Source organism: Balaenoptera musculus, chromosome 6 (genome assembly GCF_009873245.2).
Source record: "Balaenoptera musculus isolate JJ_BM4_2016_0621 chromosome 6, mBalMus1.pri.v3, whole genome shotgun sequence".
In the NCBI taxonomy this organism is placed as follows: Eukaryota; Metazoa; Chordata; class Mammalia; order Artiodactyla; family Balaenopteridae; genus Balaenoptera; species Balaenoptera musculus.
Window position 1 is genome coordinate 36,229,616 of NC_045790.1, and position 17,787 is coordinate 36,247,402.

At 38.3% G+C, this 17,787-nt stretch overlaps 1 protein-coding gene across 2 annotated transcripts; it reads left to right on the forward strand.

Annotated features, from left to right (window-relative positions):
• The first annotated feature begins 6,438 nt into the window (after window positions 1-6,438).
• On the forward strand, window positions 6,439-17,647 carry NDUFB6 (NADH:ubiquinone oxidoreductase subunit B6). 2 transcript variants are annotated; one of them, XM_036855017.1, is made up of 4 exons: window positions 6,441-6,753; window positions 8,694-8,786; window positions 14,013-14,057; window positions 17,469-17,647. In XM_036855017.1, the coding sequence occupies exons 1-4, from the start codon at window positions 6,574-6,576 to the stop codon at window positions 17,535-17,537; spliced, it is 387 nt and encodes a 128-aa protein (XP_036710912.1). In that variant the 5' UTR covers window positions 6,441-6,573; the 3' UTR covers window positions 17,538-17,647. The 2 variants fall into 2 exon arrangements, with proteins under 2 accessions (XP_036710913.1, XP_036710912.1); XM_036855018.1 differs by lacking the exon at window positions 8,694-8,786 and having other exon boundaries at window positions 6,439-6,753.
• The last annotated feature ends 140 nt before the right edge of the window (window positions 17,648-17,787 follow it).

The window sequence follows — 17,787 nt, forward strand, 5'->3', positions numbered from 1 at the left end:
TTTTAATAAAACAAAAACAATGATGTTGGGTTGAAAAATGGAAAGATGTGTTTTGGGGTTTTCTGCTTCATTGTATAGTGCCTTGATTTTGAACATGCTGGAACACTGAGTTATTGAGTGTTGCTTTTTATTTTTCCTTTCAAACAGTGATATTAATTTTAACCAATTTGTTGTTTTGTTGGGCTGATCTGCTTAATAGCACCCTTCAAATTGCAATAGTAACATAATATTCCAACAATAAGAAGGCATAATGAAAACTTTATCATTTCGTCTATTTATTACCTTATTTACTGAATGAACTGTTGCTAGTCAATATATACAAAGATGGGATCTTTGCTGTGAGGTGTTGTGTGCTGTGAGGTGGCTCCGTTTACTACTTCCCTACCCATGGTTGACTGTGAAGCCTTTGTTTACATAGTGTGTCATAATATCACATGGCCTCCACTTGGCAATTGTAAACACACATGCAAATTTAGGTATTTGGTTATAAGGTGGTTATTGAAACGATCTAGAGTATGCTCACACTACACGTTAAAAATTATCATTAAAATGAAAACAAAATTTAGAAACTCTTGTAGAGAACTGGAGGATACCTTCTTTGTTACAGAGATAATGATTTTCATTAATCACTCTTTCTAGGGTGATTTCTGATTGGCATCACTTGCCACTGAAAGTGCAGGCATCCAAATAGAAGTAAAAACTTCAGCAATGGACATTGTTGTGGACTACTAAATGCTTAAGATGTCCAACAACTTAGTCTGCTCTACCAGTCTCAGAAGGAAATTAAGATGCTGTAGTCATGCCAACCATGCTCCATAGATGGAAACTATAATGTTAAACTAAGGTTTCAGCTCAAAGCTTTATCTGTGGCACACGGTGTGTGATCTTCTGCCTCTGTTAGTAATGAACTTCACCATGAAGTTGCTCATTATATTAGTTTCTGTACACCCCTAAAACATTGGTTTAAAAAAAAAAAAGCTTCAGAATAGGGATTTGTAGGAGAATGCCCCCTCTTAAGCAGCTTCACAGATTTTTCTGATCAACATAAGCGAGCATCCTTTTCCCCTTTGCCCTTTTGGAAATAATGATGCCTTGTATGGTAGGAAGATACAGTGTTTTTCTTTAAAGCAGAAGTACAAGATGAAAGAATCTTACTGGGAGATAAAGGAATTTGTAGGGAAATTAAATATTTTTTCAACAGTAGCCTTAAGCAGTACTTAAAATGAAGACAGCACAAGGGTTTTTAAATTTTGACTGAAGGAAGGAAAGGGAACTTTGATGTGGAATGCTCATCTCAATTCCTGCTGGCAGACTCAGACTCGTGTGTGTGTGTGTGTGTGTGTGTGTGTGTGTGTGTGCACGCGTGTGTGTGTGTTGGGAGGGAGGGGAGGTCCTGCACACAGTTCAGCCTTCTGTCCCACACCACCTGAAATCCATGGCCTTAATCTTGTGTCTACCCCAACTAGTGCACTCTTGCAGGGGTCAAACTGAACTGGCTTATAAAAACAGAGCTGGAAGTATAGACCCTTATTAGACAGATCCAAAGTTGAAGAGGTAAGTTTACTGACAGAAGACAACTTCTCGCTTTATCCCCTTTTCCCTGTCCACCATGCCTTAGCTCTTACCAAGTTTTATGGGCTGGTTAATTAGACCTTATATAAAACCCAATTTAATTGATTTTATGATTTTTCAGAAAGTTAGAGTGCCCTCTTGTGGGAATATCAAGTAGTTAATCCAGGTGCTGCCAACCGTCTGATTCTGTGAGTCCATTTCCCAGGTGTGCTGAGCTGGACATGCTCCCCAGTTGTGCTTTATTTTTCTTCAGCTCATCTTGATGGATTTCACAGCCACAGGTAAATGGGAAGGGGTGGAAATATGGTAGGCAGTAGCCAGTGGTATAAGAATATATTTTCCAAAACAATGTTGATTTCATTTCTTTGTTTTCCTTTTTAAATGTGGTGATGGTGGGAAATGGGGGAAAATGTGCTAGGGCTCCAGAGCAAGTCAGCATGAAGGCCCCAAATTCAAGAAACTGCTAGGCGTCTTTAACTCTACTCACAAAGGAAACGCTTATTTGGGCTCTCAAATGCCTCACTGCGGACCTAAACACAGCCCTTCTGGGGATAATTAGCACTCAGGGACTTACACTTGTATTTTGCTGTTGTTGTTTGTGGTTTTAATTATTTTCTCTTAAATTTTTATTGGGGTACAGTTGATTTACAATGTTGTGTTAGTTTCAGGTGTACAGCAAAGTGGATCTGTTATACATGTACATATATCCACTCTTTTTTAGATTCTTTTCCCATATAGGTCATTACAGTGTATTCAGTAGGGATCTCATCATGACAGAGTTGAGAGCCTAAGTATGCTGCATAAAGGCATAAATCTTTAAAATTCTTTTATTTGGAAGAATTTCAAACATATACAAAATAGTATATGAGAGGAGAATAATCAACCCCTACTTACCTATCAGTCAGCTTCAAGAATTACCACTCATTACTAATTTTATTTCCGCCATACTTCTTTCCTCCCTCTTCCATTATTTAGAAGTAAATCGCAGGCATCATAATGCCTCTCATTCATAAGTATTTTAGAAGGTATCTCTAACAGATAAGAACTCCCCTTTAAAAATATAACCACAATATCACCACCCATAAAAATGAACAGAAATTTCTTAATATCATAAAAGATGGAGGTATTGTTCAAATTTCTCTCATTGTCTCCCTTTTTTTAAAAAAAATTTTTTTTACAGCAGTTTTAGGTTTACAATAAAATTGAGAGAAATGTATAGAGATTTCCCATATATCCCCTGTTCTCACACATGCATAGCCTCCCACATTACCAACACCACTCACCAGAATAGTACTTTTTTTTTAAACAAGGATGAACCTACGTCGACACATCATAATCACCCAAAGTCCATAGTGTTCACTCTTGGTGTTGTGAATTCAGTGGGTTTGGACAAATGCATAATAACATATCCATCGTTATAATAGTATCATACAGAATATTTTCACTGCCCTAAAAATCCTCTGTGCTCTGCCTGTTCATGTCCCCACCACCCACTTGGCAACCACTAATCTTTTATTGTCTCCATAGTTTTGTTTTTTAGAGAATGTCATAGAGTTGGAATCATACGGTATGCAGCCTTCTCAGCTTTGCTTCTTTCACTTAGCTATCTGAAATTAAGAGTCCTCCGTGTATTTTCAAGGCTTGAGAGCTCAGTTCTTTTTGACACTGAATAATATGCCATTGTCTGGATGTACCACAGTTTATTTAACCATTCACCTACTGGAGGACATCTTCGTTGCTTTCAAGTTTGGCAATTATGAATAAAGTTACTGTAAATATTTGTGTGCAGGTTTTTGTGTTGACGTAAGTTTTCAACTCCTTTGAGTAAATACCAAAGCACAAAATTGTTGGCTTTTATGATAAGGGAATGTTTCGTTTTGTAAGAAGCCTCCAAACAGTCTTCCAAAGTAGCTGTGCCATTTTGCATTCCCACCAGCAGTGAATGAGAGCTCCTGTTCCTTCACATCCCTCTCCCACAGCATTTGATGTTGTCAGTGTTCCAAATTTTGGCCATTCTAATAGGTGTGTAGTGGTATTTCATTGTTTTAATTTACATTTCCCTGATGACATATGACGTGGAGCATCTTTTCATATGCTTACTTGCCATCTGTATATCTCCTTTGGTGAGGTGTCTGTTAAGGTCTTTGGCCAATTTTTAAATTGGGTTGTTTGTTTTCTTATTAAGTTGTTTCTCGTAATCTATAGGTTCTCTCTCTCTCTCTTTCCCCTCCATATATTTTTGTTTAAGAAACTGAGTTGCGTGTCTGAAGTTTCTACAGTCTAGATTTGTCTGAATGTATCATTTTGGTGTCATATAAGGAGTTCTTCTCTCCCTTATATTTCCTTTAAATGAGTGGTTAGATTGAGAAACTTGATCAGATTCAAGTTCAATTTTTTGTTTGGCAAGGCTACTTCACAGTCAGTGAGGCAGTCTTCCACCTCACCTCAGGAGGTGCAGTTGCTCTCTTTTTGGAATGTCAACTTCTTGACAATCAGGGGCATTGATTCATTAATAAACCAACGGTTGCAAAACAGTGATATTCTAACTGCATCCATTCTTCTTTTATTAGGTTTTTATGTTCCTTTGAATAAATTTCCCCTCGTCAACTATTTTGTTACTTTAAAATGTTACTTTAAGATATAAAGAGGACAGAAAAATGCTTGATTTTTCCTGGACTTATCAGTTTTCAAAATAATGAGTTGGTTCCCTAACACTATCAAGAAGTGACCAATAAGTTTTTAAAAAATCATGAACTTATGTATGTGAATGTATTTGATATTTTTCATTCCACTGAAGTCACTATACTTATTGACCAAAGTAAATCTACTGAAGTTCTCTCCTGAATCTTTTTGACATGACCCTACTAGTCTTTAAAAACTTCCCTGCTTTCTGCTAAGACAAGATGTTCCAGGCTTATTTTATATTTCTTAACTCGAACCTGAAATTAGCTATTTCTCCAAGGTGATGGTTCTCACAGTGTGATCTGGGAGCCCCTGGGAGTCCCTGTGATCCTTTCATGGGGTTTGTGAGGTCAAACTTATTTTCATATTAATACTAAGGGCTATTTGCCCTTTTTAACTTTCATTCTCTCACAAATATATACAGAGTTTCCCAAAGGTTACATGATGTGCAATATTATGATTGAATGCAGAAGCAGTTCTAAGAATTCTGCTGTCATTTATTAAGCCAGACATTAGATTTACAAAAATGTAAAACAATGGTACTCTTCTCACTAAGTAATTTTTGTTAATAGATACTTTGTTATTTTTAAATGTTTTAATTTCTAATTCAGTCAACATCAATAGATATAACCCACATAAATAAAAACGCTTTGGGGCCCTCAACAATTTTAAGAATTTAAAGAGATTTGGGGAGCAAAATGTTTTGAGAACTGCTGCTCCAAGGAGTCTTGGTTCCTTTTAATGGAAAATGGTATTTAGAGATCACAATCTAGGAGCTAAAGATGTTCATGGTTACTGGGTTGGCCATAGTTTTTAGGCCATTTCATAGGCATTGTTAAGATACAATTATATATTTATTTAAAGATAAAATACATCATGAGTTAATACTGTTTATTCCTGTCCAAATTTAGGACTACAGAGTTTTTACTTAAACTCATACAATTTACATTTGTATCTCCTTTCTCCCATAACAAAAATCCCAGCATAAATGTTTATTTTCAGTGTCAGATTAACAATACCACCACTACCATCACTACCAACAATATGATCACTTAAAACAGTTTGACTTCTTTCTTTTCTTTACTTTTTTTTTTAGTTCTTTTTTCTTTGAGGTATATCTCTCCATGGATGTACAGTAATTTGATGGTTTAAAGTTACCTGAAATGGTGTATGTTTTTGAAATTATGCCAACAAGCAGATCAGTTAGACCCATGTATTTTTTCTTTTGATTTTTAAAGGCTGCTTTTTATAAATTCAGAGAAGTTTAGGTTCTATCTCTGTCTGTTGTAGCCTACTGCCTTCCTCTCCCTACAAGTAACATTAAAAAAAAAATCAGTAATTTTCCTTTCCGTTATTTTTAAACTTTAAGCAAATATATATATATATATATAGTATTACTAGATATACTATAGTATATGTATATATATACTTATTTAGTATTACTACCACCCTCCCCTTTTTGGATGAAAGGTAGTATACTATACACACTTCTTTCCACAGCTTTTTTCAATTAACAATATATGTATTCAGGAGCTCACTCCAGTTGTATATAGAGCACTTCATTGCATTATTTTACCATAATTTATTCAAGTAGCCATTTACTGAGGAACTTTGGGGGCAATTTACAGTATTTTATTACATATGGTGCTGCAGTGAATAGTCTTTCACACACTTTTACCACGATATCTTTAGGATAGAGTTCTAGAAGTGGGATTGCTGGCTCAAAGTGTGAATGTGTATAATTCTGCTAGATATTGAGACTATTTTTACTTCTGCAGTACAGATGAAGGAACAGACTGAGACAGCTGCTCAAGGTCGCCTAACCAGTCACTGACAAGTCTGGGGTTTAAACTTAGATGTAACGGGTCTCCACAGACTCTGTAGGTCACGGGAAGAGGATTTGCAAGGTGGGAGAGGCAAATGAAGAATTTTGCATTTGGACGTCACATTCATTGAATCACATATTCTCACTCTCCCAACTCCCAGCACACCAGTTCTTCCTTATCAGAACCTCTAGTCCTCTGACCTCTCATACTTTCTCTCATTCATCACTTCCCTCCTCATCCGGTAACTAAGGCGGTACTGCCGCCACTGGTAATCTGGGCCAGTAAACCCGGAAGGTGTGCGGAGGGCTTTGCGCATGCCCAGCCACTACGCGCAGATTGGAGCCGCTCGGAGGCAGGACCAGAGTGACGTCATAACGGTGCGCCGCTCCGTGGCGTCCTAGCAAGGTCGCTTTGCAGAGCGGGAGCGCGCGTAAGTGACAAGACCCTGGTTCGGGGGCGCGCCGTATCCTGCTGCCTTGGTATCAGCGGCGACATGTCAGGGTATACGTCCGACGAGAAACTGCGGCTGCAGCAGCTGCGAGAGCTGAGAAGGCGATGGCTGAAGGATCAGGAGCTGAGCCCCCGGGAACCGGTGCTGCCCCCGCGGAGGGTGTGGCCTATGGAGCAATTCTGGAATAAGTTTTTGCAGGACGGGGCCTCCTGGAAGAACGTGGTGAGTGACGGCCCTCCCACACACCCACCCTGACTCCCGCCCCGTCGCGGTCCCCGGCCTGGCTGCTGGGACGCCTGCTCACTGTAGCCACATTAGGGACTGAGTCGCTCTACCCCCGAAAGTTCCGGTAGTTCCCCAAGGGAGAATCAGGTTCTACCGAGACTTAGGTTTAGCTGGGACGCTCTCTGGTCCCAGGAATCATGGGCTGGGAGTCAGGAGTAAGGAGTCCGGAGCTTGTATGGCTTTGGGATGGTCTTGCCCTTTGGCTGTCAAGTGTGATGAGAAGGAGGCGAATCTTCGCCTGGGTTTTACAGGACACTGCAGGCTTGGTTCTCTTTTGACTGTGGAGACCTTCCCTCAGAATGATGGCCAAGGATTCACTAGAGTTAAAATTCAATGATTTTAGTATTTGAAGACACTTGTCTGATTTTTGAGGTTGAGATTATAGAGACCAACTAACACTGCACTCGACTACCAGAAGGCACAATGAGCCTCTAGCTGGTAATACAGCTCTATGTAATGACCATAAAAGAAGGGGTCCTATTGGTATGCTGAGTGAGTCATATTCAAGAGCCCCCTTTCTTAACTGGTACTACGTACGTTGAACACACGCTTTCATTTAAGAATGCCATTCCTGGACTTTGCAGAAAATCACTCACTCAAGTGCTATCTTTATTTTCAGGGTCTCCTGACATTTTCTTGAGGTCGTTAATTAAATCACATCAATTATGAATGATGAATGCTGTATCTCAGAATTCCTTGCGAGTTTGGCTAATAATAATGGTAATAATATAAGTAACACTTCGGTGCTTACTTTGTGCCTGGCACTTTGCTGAGGGTTTTACATGTGTTAACTTTATTTAATTTTTTACTTCTATAAGGTAGAAACCATTCCTAATCCTCATTTTAAATATGTGGAAACCGAGACTTGCAAAAATTCAGTTATTTACCTGTGGTCCCAGGGCTAGGAATTGAAGAAGTTCACTTTGAAATCCATGTGTATGTTATTGTGCTACAAAGTCTGGTGCAAATTTTTTTAAGAAAGTGGTATTAGATACTTATTTATGATGGTAAAATTAAACTCTGATTCAACTCTCCTCTCTTCTCACCCTTTGTATCTCTGGCATTACTTAACTGATTTGGCAGCCACTGGTTGAAAGTTGACATCCCACCCGTCAGCCAGTGATGTAAGGAAGTAAATAATCATTTGTTGAAATCTGTCTTACCTTACTTTGAATTAACTTTTTCTTTCATAATCATATCTATTACAACACTTAGAATCTAGATTGTCTTTTCCCTGACAGGATAGGTTTGTTTCAGTCAAATTGGTTGCCATGGAAAAGTTCCATTTTTAGCTGTCTTTTGCCTTTCTTTTTAAAAATACTGTGTCTGAAGGCACCTCAAAGTGAGCTCGGAACACCCTTATCCCAGTATGTAAAACATTCTTTTTCCAGCATTAGTGCACTCAAGGTTGTCTGCCCTACACCTAGAATGATACAAGTGGTGTTGATTATGGGTATCTGAAATTGATAAATTAGGGAAATGACTTTACCTGAAAATTCTGTAGTTCTGATTACTCTGGTTAAATTGATTAGAATTATTCTTTCATTATTTATGCCATGTTTTATCTTAAACAAACTTATAATAAGGATATTTTTAGAAGTCTTTTTAAAAACATATTTGTAAATACAGTACTATAGTTTTGCAGAATGCTGCTTGTCTTAAGCCTCCTTTGCTTTGAACTCTGTAGGTGTCACCTAGCAGGCACTATGTTTAGTAAGAATGTTCGGTGTGTGAGGTTAGCTACAGACTATATGGAAATATATAGCATTTAGAGATTTTACAATAATCGTGATATTGTTATATCACTGATGCTTTTTTTTCTGCCACAAATGTATAAAAAATAAGATATCTATTTCGTTTATGTTTTTTCCCCCCAGATCTATAAGACGTACCGACACAGTATCTTTGCTTTTACTCATATACTGATCCCTGTCTGGATTATTCATTATTATCTCAAATATCATGTGAATGTAAGTGTGTTTTAAGTATGTATTTTTCAGAATTTATTTTTAATATTGTACAAAATTATTTCCTATGTGGCTATGCCTTACCCAGCTCTACTTAGTGGACATAATCTGCCACTTATAACTGATTTTGAATTACTTTGAATCCTTTTAGGTAAAAGGTTTAATGAAACTTAGGTAATGTATGGTTTTTCAAAAAGTTGATCTTTATATTAGTTGTTTACAACTTGAATTGCATTTCCTCATGAAACAATGTTTAAGTGATCAGAAATGTAGTTGACCTAATAATACTGGTGCAAACTCGGGGTCCTGAGTTGGAAGGGAGAAAATAATTTCTGCTCCTTTTTTTTGAGCACAGATCTGGTATAAGATAAAATTCACAATAGATAAAGGTTTTCTTTGTCATCATTTCCTTTTCCTTTGCTCTGTCTGGTTTTTCACGACTTACTTTCTTTAGAATTCAGCATGTCCAAAAGCTTGAATTTTTTTCACTGAAAGATCTTGCATTGAACTGAGTCTGTTGCCATATTTTAAAGGCTAGGGATACCCTGGTGTAGGGTGTTAAATCCCAGGCAGGGTGAGGAAGGAGCGCATTTTGGGGAGTGGCATGGAAGGGAGAGTGATGGTAGTTGCCCAGCATGGAGTTTTGTAACCCAAAGAGTGAGGAGGGCATTCTTGTGCCCAGTGAGGAGGGTTAGATCCTGAGTGGGTTGCTGAGGGGGTAAGGGGACAGGGAATTGGTGAGTATACCTGTTTGGAGAGCAGCAGTGTCAGCAACCTGGTGTAGGATATTGGAACCTGAGCAAGGGGAGGAAGACATCAGGAAGGAGTGTGGTTTGGGGCAATGATGGAGTTGGCAACCCAAAGTAAAGTGTCAGAATCTGAATGAGGTGAGGAGGTTATTTATACTGGAGTGTGATGGTGGAGATGACAGGAGATTGGTTATATACAGGAAGGTTGATCAAATGAGAACATATGTTGATGATACTGGAACCCTGAATTCTCATTGTCAGAAAAGAGAGTTATGCATATGGAATACAGGGAGAAAACCTTGTGGTACTGGAATGGAATTGGAAGTATTGGTGTGACTCATGATTTTTAGTATGTATTGATAAATATAGAAATAAATATAGCTGTAAATGCAGATATTACCTAGCTCTGTCCATTGATAGGGCCTGTGAGCATTGCTACCCCATGCTATCAATAACTAGCACATCTAGCAGCTGGGCTTATTTTCTAAATATAGTTTTCCACTGAAAGGATCCAGAGCTCCTTGGAGAAATGGCTGATTCCAGGGCTGGGGCAGGGAAAGTACAAGATGAGCTTGTGCCAGAAAGTAAAGAAGTGTGTTCAAAGAATGATGGAGATGAATCAAAAGGACAGAGTCAGCTTGAAAAGACTCCCACTGGAACAAATTTGAGCAGCAGAATAAATGATAGTAATAAATGATAGCCAGCTGTATAAATAAAATGCAAATCCATGAGTCCATACTCATATAAATTAATTAATTAATAAATAGAAGCGAAAGCTTTTTTTTTTGTACAGTAGAGTAAATAAGAAATGGACAAGAAAAGTCACCATTTGAGAATCATCATAGAAATATTTTATTCAGCCAGGGAACGTCAAAAGTTGCTAAAATTAATCCCCAAATTCCTACCTTCAACATACTTATTTGTTACAAAGGGAAAAAGAGTAACTTTGTAGTGGAGGAAACCTGGCAGACATCATCTTAATCAAGAAATCTAAATTACATTACCAATAATGGGACAGACTGAAATTGTGTACTGCTTGATAGGATGCAATAAGAAGAAAACAATATGTTTTGCGATGTTCCTGCCAAAAATGTATAAGCTGAATCTAATTGATGGACTTTTCTGCATAATAATTGGCTTGTGACCTTCAAAACTGTCAAGATCATGAAAGTTAAAGAACCATGGAAGATTTGTTCCAGATTGAAGAAGACTAAAGGGACTTGTGAACTAAATGTGAACTTGATTCATGGGCACAATCTGCTTCGTCAAAAAAACAAAGAGGGGGCTTCCCTGGTGGTGCAGTGGTTGAGAATCTGCCTGCCAATGCAGGGGACACGGGTTCGAGCCCTGGTCTGGGAAGATCCCACATGCCGCGGAGCAACTAAGCCCGTGCGCCACAACTACTGAGCCTGCGCGTCTGGAGCCTGTGCTCCGCAACAAGAGAGGTGGCGATAGTGAGAGGCCCGCGCACCGCGATGAAGAGTGGCCCCCACTTGCCACAACTAGAGAAAGCCCTCGCACAGAAACGAAGACCCAACACAGCCAAAAATAAATATAAAAAATAAATAAATAAATAAATAAAAATGCAATAAAATTAAAAAAAAATTGACCAATGATGAATTTTTTAAAAAAACAAAAAACAAAGAGATGGCATTGGCAGTCAGAACTTTAAACAGCCTACACGATGGATGGAGAACTGGTTATATAAGAGGGGAGTTTTTGATAACTCCAAACAGTTATGGAGACAAGTGATAAAATTTGAATGGGTTCTTCAGACTAGATAGAAGGTATTAATAAATCAATGTTAATTTCCTGATCCTGATGGCTGTATTGTGATTATTTTAAGAATATTGTCCTTATTTGTAGGAAGTACATACTAAAGTAATAAACCAGTCAGCAATTCACTATGAAGCGATTCAGTAAAAAAAAGTTTGGGACTGCCTAACAAATTGTAGCTAATCCAGTTGAGGTTTGCTTTCCTGTAGCCTGATGAAAGGAGAGTGAAACAAATAACTGGGGTTCTCAGAAAATTCACTCTTATGTCCCTTGTTCTCTGTTGACTGTGTGGGTTCTTTAAATTTCTGATTGCTGACAACACCTTTGCTTTCTTTACTAAGATTATGTCTGTTGATCATCAACTATGGAATGCCTAGTATGTCTTCCTTTATTGCTGTGGAAAGAATATATAAGACGAAATTCCTGACCTCAAGGAGTTTATAATAAAGTTGGAAGATAGGTATGATTTGGGTAAAAGTATGGAGGAGAAAATCTGTTCCACTTAGAAAAACAAGGAGTTAGTAGTTAGCATGGTCTTGTTTACCGAAGATAGGATTGCCTAGAACTGCGAGTCTCTTGGCTTAGTAGGGTGGGACCAATAAATGGAAGGTCCTGAAAGCTAGGCAGAGGAGGTTGAACTTTACATGGTAGGCAGTGGGAAGCTTTCCATTTTTAAATAGGAGAGTGAGTTGATAAAGTGATATATTTAAACATAAAAAACATTGATATGTAGGGTGAACTGGAGGGAGGAAAGTATTGACATCAGGCAAATCAGCTGGAGGCTGTTGCGGTTTAGTAGATATTAGTTGATGAGAATCTGGTTAGGGCAGAGATAACAGGAATGAAAAAGTAAAGTGAAGCCAGAAGATACTTTTTCAGGAAGAAATAAATTAAGTCGAGTTTTATTTTTAAGTATTTATAGGACATATTAATGACCCTAAAAAGGAAAATCTTTTTAAACTTAAAAATCATACATCTAAATCAATTATGCATTTTAACTAGAATCCTAAAACTAATCTTTTAGAATCTCTAATAGCCTGATTATCTTAAACATTACAAATACTCTATATCAGAATATATGGATTGTCCCAGTGTTTTCAGAACTTATTAAATTTGACATTCATCTGTTTATACCCTGGGTTAATTTACCTTGTCATATCTGTATTTAACTAAATATTTCTAGGATTGAAAAAACACTTATCTCCTAAGAGAAGAAAATTTAACAAGCTGCAGTTACTGGGTTGACAATTCAAGACATTAATATGGCTGCTTATCTGAGGGATTCATACTTCCAGGTGATTTTTCCTGAGCCACAGATGGACGTAATTAAAGGTTTTATGTCAGTAGATGTCCCAAAGCCTCTCTTTTACCTTATTCTTTGTCTTGGTTTGGGTAGGCCTGCATCCTCTATGTTGCACCCAGTTTACTTCAGCTAATACCTTTATGCTTAATTGAATTTAACATTCTCTCTGAAGACATTTCAGTATCTTCTTGCCTCTGGCCAGTTTTTAGAGACATTTGAATGTTCTCACATTGTATTCTGAGTTTCTCTCCTGCTTTTGGCTCCAATTTGCCCGAGTCTTACATCATGCCAATAATCTTTTAAATTTTTTGGTGTGGTATCTTGTACAGATGTGTATGCTTAATAAGTACATTTATTTAGCACCTCCTATGTGCAAGGCACTGTTCTTAACACAGGGATATAGCACTGAACAAGGCAGATTGAGTTCCTGTCTTCATGAAATGTTTAGCGAGACAGGTAATAGGTAGATAAGCAAAGAGGTATATAATGTTATAGGAGGTGATAAGGCTATAGAAGAAAAACTAAGGGTAAAAGACTAGAGAATGACAGGGGCTGCTATTTTCATTAAGCTTCTTTGAGGAAGTGCTATTTGAAAAACACAAATGAAATGAGGATCTGGACCAAGCAGGTATTTAGGAGAGGAGCATTTCAGGTAGAGGAATCATTAAGCATAAGGGCTCTGAGGCACAAGCAGGCCTAACTGATTGTATTAATACAAAGGAGCCACTGCAGCTACAGTTCAGAGAGAGAGAGAGAGAGAGAGAGAGAGAGAATCAGAGAGGTAGCCAAGGTCCAGATCGTGTTCTTAGAGATCACAGCAAGGACTTTGGTGTTTTTTTTTTTTTTTTTTGTAAGAATTATGAAACTTTGAGCAGAGGAGTAACAGGAGTGATGCATCTTAAAAGAATCACTCTACTCTGCCTGCAGTGTGGAGAACAGACTGTAGGGAGGGCATGAGCGGAAGCTGGCAGACCAGTAGGTGAAGAAATGATAAAGGCTTGGACAAGGGTAGTAGTACTAGAGGTGGTGAGAAGCAACTAGATTCAGGATAAAATCTCCTCCTGCTGAGGAGTCAGGGTTTTGGGCCTTTGTAACGAGGAGAGTGAAAGTGCCATTTACAGAGATAGGGAACAGTTTGGCACTGAGGGACGTTAAGTGTTGGACCTGATTAAGTTTGCAATGCCTGTTTGATCAAGTAGAGATCTTGAGTAAATAATCAGATGTATGAGTCTGGAGCTTAGTGAAAGTTTGTGGCTTAAGTTAAAAATTTGGGATATGAGAAAAAAAAAAGGGAAAAAATTGGTGCCAGCGTTTCTACTGAAAAAAAAATTGGGTTATGATCTATTTTATTTTAGAAGAAACTCTAAAACTATAATTAACAGAGCATTACTTTTATTGCAGACAAAACCATATGCCATTGTTGAAAGGAAGCCCAGAATATTCCCAGTAAGTCTTAAAACATCTCTGGTTTTTCTCTTTTGTTTATTATATTTCTCTTTCCTTTCCCAAGTGATCATTAGACTAAAATTTTCCTTCTCACTGAAAATTTAAGTGCCTGTTTTGTATATTCTTAAAAAAAAATAGGAGGAAATAATGTGAGGTAGCAATTACAGTTGAACTTGGGATGTGGGCACATTTCTTTTCACCCTGGCTGTAAAGCTTGTGTGACCTTTGTAGTCCTAAAGTGAATTGAAGGTACCAACAGGTTTTCACTGGTTCCGTTTCACGTAGGGTTAAGGACTTAGGGCACTAGCCTGAGCAGACACCTGAGCATTGTAACAGCAACTAAATTCCTCTGTTATTATTTCCAAACTATCATTTCCTATGGCAGTTTGACCATAAGCTCTCCATCTGTGAATTTATAATTGTTAATGTGTGCTTTAAATTTTATGTTATGAATATGTAGGCTATTATCCTAATTTAAAATAAGTCTTCATCATTAAAAGATTACTTATTAGTCCATTGGTATTTTACTAGCTGTTTGTGAGGTTATTGTTTAGCAGAGTCAAATACATGTTATGTTCTTGTTCCATTTCCTAGTCACAGATAATGAACTACCATCAATCTCTAAGTTACGTAATTTTAGAAAACAAAACTCGATGTAGATTCTTGCTTCTATCAAATGACATGGTCACAATAATCCATTGACGACTACAACTGAAGGGAATTTTAGGGAGAACTACCAAAATTGGCTAACTCTTCCAGTTGGAATTCTGCTTTAGGAAATAGTAGGGGGTTTCTTCTGTATTTCATTGTGTATAATTGATGTGTGTCAGGGCCTAGGTAGGCTCAATTATCTTGTTGGTTTCAACAAGTTAGGTAATTTATTTATTCTTCCATTTATACATTTGTTTATCATTTATTTTGCCATTACTGTTCAAAGGAAAAGAAGGAGGACTCTCTTTAGAAGACCATATAGTGATTCCATAGCATCTCTCCTACTTCCGTATTTTTTGCCACTGTGGTTCTTTCCTGTTTCTGTACCATTGACGCCTTTGAGAAGCTGCCCCTTTGAAGACCTGAAGAATGCTCATCTGTACATACCTTAGAATAGGATAGACAGTAACAAACAACAAAAGTTTATTTTCTATTGACATCACAGACTAGCATAGGTCAGACAATTACAGTGAGGCCATTGGGACTATGAGGCTCCAAGATCATAGGGAAAGAGAGGGCTGGATGTCTCAGGGGATGATTTCAAGGTCTAAGCTTGGAAGTAGCTTACATCACTTCTCTTCATGTCCTGTCGGCCAGAACTCATTCTCATGATCCCACATGTCTTTGTGCTTTTTTATGTTTCTCAGCCTCCCGTACCTGGAGTCTCTGCCACAGTGTATCCTTCTAGTCAACAAATAGCTCTTTGCTTCCTTCTTCCCACACACGTAACACAAGTCCCTTTCCTAGGGAGAAACCCCAAGGTCCCATTACATCACTGCAACCTAAGATCTTCAGATGATGTATAGTAATATCCGTCAGGGTTATTCTTGGAGACTCTTCTCTTGGAGATTTGAGGATCAATGGCAAGTGAGCTGTATCCCTTGCCTCCCAACCACGCCCATTATTCAACGATGGAATTTGGACAGCATAGCAGTCACTTGGCTCTGAAACCCCAGTGGTCAAACACTGTAAAGACTCCTAACCCCTGTGTGTGGGAAGTTACTTGAACAGGACTGATTTTGCTTCTGGAAGGAACACCTTTGTTCATTGTTCTTCCTGGCCCCTGGCTCAGTCTAGGGGGATTCTTTCTTTTCCATTATCAAGCTAGACCACATCTAAAATGAGTACTGGGAAGTATGCCCTCCTTAGGGTTGTACAGCCTTTAAAGTCTCCCTCCTGCTCACAGAAGGTTGAGGGCCAGAGGTTGTTTTAATCAGAAACAGTCATAGGCTTTTATTGTCTGTATGTTTGGTTTCTTTGACCATCTAGTTCTCACATTTGGCAGGCATGGAAAGAAAAATACTTGGTAGGAGTCTAATCTTTTTGCTCCTAGTCAGTCCCACATGCTAGTATCGGTGGTTTCTACACATAGTTATCAAGTTGTCTCATTTCTTTGTCCTTATTCTCCTGCCTCTCTCAACTCAGTTGAGAGGCAGCTATGTGGAGGCCACCAGAAACACACTCTAGTTCAAGGGCTACCTTTGTTTCAGTCTGATCTTTGCCACGGTGCTGGGTCCCTCTGTTTACTGAGTTTTATTGGGCTTCTGTTTCTCAGAATCTTTTCAGTGTTGTTACTGTTTAGAGATTCAGAAACAATCGATCTGATTTTCTAATATTGCAAGGTCCTGAATTTTTAGATTCTTATTTTTATTTCTCCTTTCAAATCAGCCACTTCTTACCTGAGCTTATGTTTCTTAAAATACATTACTAAGGCAGCCACTAGTAGTTAAACACATACTGTAACGTTTTTTCAGGTACTTTTCCTAGAACCTCAAGTTCATTAGACAGTCTGCTTCTAAGTTATTAGTGCCTTTTGTTTCCAACTTATAGCCTCCAATGCCAGTGTCCTTGTAGCCCCACTGGTAAGCCAGTGCCATGTGGTTCAATTTTTATTACAGCAGCATTAGTACCACTTCAAGTTACTAATTTCTGTGTTAGGGTAATGCTAGCCGTGGTAACAAGTTTTCCCCCAGGTATATAATGGCTTAAACATAATACAAGTTTATACAGTCCTGAGCCGTACCAGGTCAGGGAATGGTAGGTGGTGATGGGGATAATTCTACTCTACTAAGTCAATTCATGGACTATCAGGCTGATGGAACCTGCTGTCTTAAACAGAGAGCTGAAATTAAAGCTAAGTACTTTGCCTAAAATTATACAGCTTGTCAGTGGAGGGTTCCAGGATTCACACTACTTGGTTCTGGCTTTAAAGTCCATGCCCATTCTGCCATACACACTGTATCTAGGTTTGGAAAGACACCTGAACCAGCTGCCCAAGGAAAGTTTGCATTGTGTCTCTAATATCCATTCTGAGCCAAACGGTAAACTGGTGACTGCCTAACACATTCCGTTGCTGGGAGTACATTACCGCCTTATACTGAAGTGAAGATGTTTACCTGCAGCTTTCTAGGGCTTCTGTTTCTTGGGGCCAAGCAAATAAAGATTATCCTTTTATCACTTTGTAAAGACAATTTTCATGTCCTTTCTAGTCATTTTTGAGTGAAACTTCCCCTATTCTTTCCCTTATACCTTAAGATTTTGAATACTGGTTGCTCATCTTTAGACAGCTTCTGTTTTGCCTGTGTCCCTTTTAAAGTGTGAATGCCAGAAGTGAACTAGATTTTCCAGATGAGGTCTGACCAAATGGAACTATCACCTCTGCAGACAAGATTTTTCACTAATGCATCTTTGTTTTTCTAGGGTGATACAATTCTGGAAACTGGAGAAGTAATCCCACCAATGAAAGAATTTCCTGATCAACATCACTGAAGATTACTTTTAAAATTTCGAAGGTGTTTGAGCCCAAGTTTGTTGCTACATTACCACACTTACTGAATATATTTTCTGGAAAAGTAACTTTAATAAAGTTTACTCAGATATGTGTTGTCTGTTTCTTCCCAAACTGTACGATTCTCTCTGTACAATTTGAGACTCTTTGACTTATCTAACAATAAGTAAAAACTGGACATGCTAAAAAAATGGTATGGGCAATCACCTACTTTTTCTGGCCATTTTTAAT